We start from the raw sequence: 6,048 nt of genomic DNA, 5'->3' as shown, positions 1-6,048 counted from the left end.
TGTTATACATTATGCCAATAGAAAAGAATGAATCTAATTCCACTATCCCAAAGGTGCTTTTTCAAAAAGGCAACTGGACTTTGCTGCTTTTTTTTTTTTGAAAACATTTCACTTCTCATCCAATAAGTTATTGAATTCTGAATTGAAGAAGCTTCTTGAATGAGAAGCAAAAAGTTTCTAAATAACCTGACCCAAAAAACTCCAATTGCCTTTTGGAAAAAGCAACTTTAGGACAACCATAACCTAGATGATTGAGAATCTCCATAGACATAATTCCACCATCATATTATTGACTTAGATACAGGCATCTTTTTAACACCTTTCATCCAAGCAAATAAAATTATTCTAACTGTAAAATACTTTAAAAAAAATGTTTTAATTTGTTCAAATTAATTTCTAAGATTTAGGATTTTGCAAGATGACTGTTTTTTTGCAGGAGGAAAGTTCATTTGTTATTCATTATACAATATTTGATTTAATCTGATTGTGCAAGATTCAAATATTTTTACTCCAAAGTATTGTAGAAAAGAACTACATTCTTAGGTTAAAGTTCACAATATTTTCCACAATAAAAAAATAGGACTGATGTCATTTAATGCTCTCATTTGTAAATGAATTGCTATAGAATATACTGCAAATATTATGGTCATTAGATGGCAGCATTTTGAGCACTTTTGAAGCGACATTTTTAAAATTGTCAGACATTTATTTCTAAAAAAGCTATTATCACAATAGGAAGGCCAGTATGCAGCCATTTAAAAATGTGAAAATAACAAAAATGAACATAAAAATCATTATCCCTTTTCAAAAGCACTGCACTATCATTTTTGTGAATTGTTTTCTTTATAAGAGTGTTATTTTCTTTTCCCAGAATTTTTTTATTAAAAAAACTGCAAAAAGTGTTGAAATACAGCTATTTTCTCTGATAGCCAGCTTACAATATCACCCCCATACATTACATAAGAGGTTAAATATGTTTGAAGTGTTTACATGATTGAAGTTTTTTAAAAAACAAAAGCATGAATTCTCTTGTTGCATACTACCTCTCATTTGCATCTGACATATATGACAAAATTCCTCTTACTGCTTCATGTGTGCTGCAATTTAGTTTATTCTGTAAGTTTGATTTGTCTTGTGGACTGAGATGGTGTATCAAATTAATTCCTCTTCTTTTAAAGTATTAAGATCTATTGCAAACATCTGAAACCTGTTTTTGTCAAATGGAAAAATGTGATGTAGAGTTGATTTGTTTCAAAATTCGGGCCAAGTATCATTTTATAAATAGTGGATTTACGTAATGTGTTAAACGTATTTATTCTACTTCTAGTCTAGCATGTTTGGTGAACCTAGTACTGAGACGACAAAACATGAAAAATATTCCTTGAGAATGCTCTATGTATTAATTTATCTGTAGCAATATTTCAGATAACAGACATGACAAAAATATTGCTACTTGTAGCATTAGGAATTTAACAAAGCCCTTTTTCATTTTGCAGAGCTAGTATAAGATCTCACAGCAAGTATCTTCCCATTCGTAGAATACTGGTGCCACCATGTGGTAGGTATTTAACATGGAACTGTCACCTGGCTCTATGCAGCAAGAAGAAACATTTCATTCTGTCAAATTGTTTCCCAGCTGTATTGAGATACATCACAATGTACTCAAGGGAACAGACTTGGTTAATAGGAGGAGACATTTTTTTGGAAGAGAGCAATGACAGCTGAATTATCCACAGAACACAAAAAGTCATCTTTTGAGATCTCTAGCCCCAAAGTTTCTTCTCTGAATTAGGCTTGCTCTCCAGCTAGCTGATAAAATGACATGCAAGTGTAAAATTAGACACAATACTAGTCTCTTATAGTTATTCACGTATGGAAGCTGTGCACTCCTACTCTGTACATATTTGCTACCTAGAGCATTTAGAAACTATGAATGTAGTCTGAAGAATGGGTTATGCAACAAAGCTACTTCTGTAGTGAAAGTGAACTCACTGAAGTTTTGTCAGTGTTGTGTACCACTGATCTTTATTTCTGAATGTCCAAACTTTTATACAGATATCCAGAGATGAAAAACCTATACATGTACAATTCACAAACATGAATTGATGTATGGTTGAAGTGGGAACATTATGGACAGTAGGATATTTAACAGGAAAAATAAATATGTTTGCTTATACCTCCAGACACTAACAACCTTCAGGCACTGAGATAAAAGTTCATGGCACCTGGAGTAACAATGGATAACTGAGCACCATACTGATTAAATCTTACTGAACACTTCCAAATGAACTCAGAGGTTTCATGTATTTTTAAAAATAGTGATGGAAATAACTGACACATGTGGCACCAGCCAGTAGTCTGTTTTTCTCCATCACTACTAAGGAAGCAGTAATATATTAACTTTCCATAAATAAATACTTGTAATAGAATGACTAACCTGTCTATTCCACAATAATGCAACCTTGCCTGCATTACATTTCAGATTGCTCTTACATATGCTTTTTTAAAAGTGTACTAAGACATGCACTTAAAAATTCTAAAAACTCTAGAATTCAGTGCAATACATAACATCATATAACAACAAAATTCAAGTGATTTCCCCTGGAAGTTTAAGAATACTTGGGAGAAGACTGAATTTAAATCAAAGAAAAAACAAACCTCGCCTAACAATACTTTCTTTTAAATTGATACAGGGAGAACAGAATCACGATAGCATTTTAACAGCATTCATGTCATACTTAGCTTGGTTAAGGTTAAGCTACAAACATGCCCTTTTCCTGGGAGTTGTCTATCCTATGAAGGGCATGTAGCTAATAAGCTGACCATCTTTCACACAACCTATTTTTATTTATTGAAATCAGAGGCAGACCAACTCCAAACAACCCTGGATGTTTTACAATTAAAATTAAAAGGAATCATAAAACTGAACAAAAAAGAAGCAGGCATATTGCCAAAAAGTACAATATAACAAAAGGCAAATGATTGGTTCAATCCCACACTATTCCCAAGCCTGGGAGAACATTCTAAACTTGACATCTAAATGATGGGCTTGGTACACTATAGAAACCAGAGAACAAAACATGGCTTAGTTTTCTATTTTCTCCTAGACAGATGAAAAATAAACGGCCCACATTCAGATAGCATTCTTAACTAGACTAAATGATTCTGTGTGATTCATTGACCATATTATCGCAAGGGACATCAGTAATGAGTTGTGTTACAGTAGCTTTAGAAAAAAAGATTAATAATAGAGGTTCTATACAAAAAAATGTAAGATTACACCTATTAGAGTGAGCCCTTTTTCATTAGCTATTGGTAATTCCAATACAATATATAAATTAAAATGCATGATTTCAATTCAATTAAAAAAAATCAGTTTCCATTTTCCATTATTACTTCCTGCAGTTTGACTATTTTTATAATTAAGATGACCTGTAACTAATGACTGGCTTTTAATTAACAATGATCATGAAGTGAAAATTCAGATATTTGTAAACATTAGATATCGGTAAACATCAAAATCACAAATGTTTACTCTTTTATCCAGAACAGAGCAGAAAGCCATATATCACAATATGGTAGCTCCCTTCTCTCCCAAGAAATCAGAAGTCTTATTTTCCTGTTGTATTACACTCTTATTTTACAAGGACAAAATTCAGGATTATCTTTCCTTTTTCACTAAGGAAATTGAATTGCCAATTTGCATGGAACTGTGTGTTTCAAAGTATATGCACATAATTTCACATTATTAAATATCAGTACAGATTTGGTCAGGTTCAAATGGGTTGCAACTCAACAAGCAATATAAGCACTTCCATTGATGCATCTGAAAAGGGCATTTCATTTGTGCCAGTTTTAAGCCTACATATTGAGGAACTTGGAAAGTTATTTAGAATGTGGTTTAATCAGGTGCCTAGGAACCATTTTTGGTCACCTATGAGCATTTCATTCATGAGAAACACGGTCCAAGGCCACATAAAAACTCTTTTTATCATCCAAGCAGTGCCAGCCAATAGGGCCAATTTCACAGTCTGCACAGATCAGGAACTTTACATTTCCAACATCCTTGGTGAAACCAACGTTTTCAAAAGAAAACATGTCCTCGACTAGCCAGTGGTACTGCAAGACATCCCCTTCTAGGTCACCATTTGTCACCAAAGCAGTCTTCTTCTTCATAGCAGGAAGAAACAGCTGTCAAATAACAAAAGACGTTGGTTATTACTGAGGCAATGTAGGGAATTGTTGAGAATATTGGAGCTGGATGGGGAGCCTTGGTTCAAGTTTCTACTTAATCACATTTACAGTGTGTCTTTAGGCCAAACCAACCCACACTACTGCATTACTGAGAGTGAGAGATGAGGAGACCCCAAAGCCAGTTAATTTGGGATACAATTATGAAAGCAGCCATATAACTAGCATAATGGAGAGGGGAATTCCAGGACGGCATCAGATACAAAGCTGGCAAGCAAAAGGTATTCAAGTTGCTGCTAGATTCTAGATCCTTGATTTAATTTCAGATATATTTCATTTGCATGACAAAGTACTTCATGCATCCCACTCAGCCATAGATTGGAAGGCCTAGGAGGAAAGGGGTCTTTTCATTAGGGACCTAATCAAAACAATTTTCCATCCTCAGAAAGGTTAGCTTTCCACTTGCCGATCAAGGAATTGGCACTTCCGATTTCATCCGGCGCTGAAAGTTACACGGGGGAGGAGAGCCCCTTGGCTGGGTACCGCCACGGACTACAGCACAGCGGCGGGCCGAATACGCCCTACCTCTCTGCGTGTGAAGGTTGCAGCTCCGGGCAAAAGGACGCGGGAGCCACAGCGCTGGCAAAGCACGGCTTTGCGGTTCCGCCCACTCGCGCACACAAGGTCCTCCGGCCCCAGCGCAGCCGTTTCCATCGCCGAACTGGGCGCCGCCATACTTACGCAGGCGCAACAGAGCAAGGGGGGAGCGTCTTCACGGCGGCGTTTCTCGACTTCAGCAACTTTAAACTGGGGACTTCGACTCTCCGCCCAACTAGGGAATTCTGGGAGTTGAAGTGCACAAGCTTAACGAAGCTGAACTCAGGAAATCCTGCTCTACCGGATAGGCGAGACCGGGTCACACACACCCCGCCCCATCCACCGCATTTGTGTAAGTGGGAGCGGCTACTGAAACGGGGGGAAGGGCGCGAGCTTTACAGGTGCCTCTGCTGTACTTGCCGCTGGAGTCCTACCTCAGATTTCAAGTAAACCATCAAGGATCACATCGGACCCAGGAAGAAATTAAAAAGTAAAACTAGGTACTAGTGATACCGGCTACTTTGCTTCAATTCCGATAATTGCAGGGCTTCGACTTGAGGTCCCTACTTTACATGTGGCTACAGCTATACGTACTCATTAGGTCAGGGGTCTCCAACCTTGGTCCCTTTAAGACTTGTGGACTTCAACTCCCAGAGTTCCTCAGCCAGCTTTGCTGGCTGAGGGACTCTGGGAGTTGAAGTCCACAAGTCTTAAAGGGACCAAGGTTGGAGACCCCTGCATTAGGTGACTTGGGCAGCTCATAGACATAGTAAACATAGTTAGCGTGGCCTAACATTTCTGCATTGGCTATTTATTAGAAGTTCACCGTAGCATAGACGCCAATTTCCCATAATTTCCTATGAAAACGCCACCCTCGCTTCAGAAGGAGCAAGCTGCAAATACTGATCCTGAAGTCCGGGTGAAAACGGTTCATTATGCCAATTCAATACGGGTTTTACATACCGAAGGACTGCTAAACATCTTCAAAACAAGTGGTTTTAATTCTTATTATTTTTATCAATGTGCGAATGGATTGACTTCATGACTATTATGCTGTAACCTTCTCTTTTGCTCTTTTCACTGCTCTCACGAAGAGTATTGTCATATGTCTCATAAAAGTCTCCAAGATTTTACTGTAATTACCAAAAGCAAATTAACAAACTATGCACCCAGTTTGAGAGCTCCTATAATATAAACATGAAATTATGCAGATAATTAATAAAATCCAGAAATTCTATAGCTTAGTAGCCATCTTAATCT

At 37.3% G+C, this 6,048-nt stretch overlaps 1 protein-coding gene across 1 annotated transcript; it reads right to left on the bottom strand.

Moving 5' to 3' along the window:
- Window positions 1–357: 357 nt before the first annotated feature.
- On the bottom strand, window positions 358–5,012 carry RABIF (RAB interacting factor). The gene is made up of 2 exons (XM_058175806.1): window positions 4,777–5,012; window positions 358–4,191 (listed from the first exon to the last, which is right to left on the bottom strand). Exons 1-2 carry the CDS (start codon window positions 4,924–4,926, stop codon window positions 3,946–3,948), a joined length of 396 nt encoding a protein of 131 aa, XP_058031789.1. The 5' UTR covers window positions 4,927–5,012; the 3' UTR covers window positions 358–3,945.
- Window positions 5,013–6,048: the final 1,036 nt, after the last annotated feature.

This window comes from Ahaetulla prasina, chromosome 3 (assembly GCF_028640845.1).
Source record: "Ahaetulla prasina isolate Xishuangbanna chromosome 3, ASM2864084v1, whole genome shotgun sequence".
NCBI classification, from domain to species: Eukaryota; Metazoa; Chordata; class Lepidosauria; order Squamata; family Colubridae; genus Ahaetulla; species Ahaetulla prasina.
The sequence above is the reverse complement of the archived record's forward strand: the minus strand, read 5'-3'. Positions and strand labels throughout refer to the sequence as shown.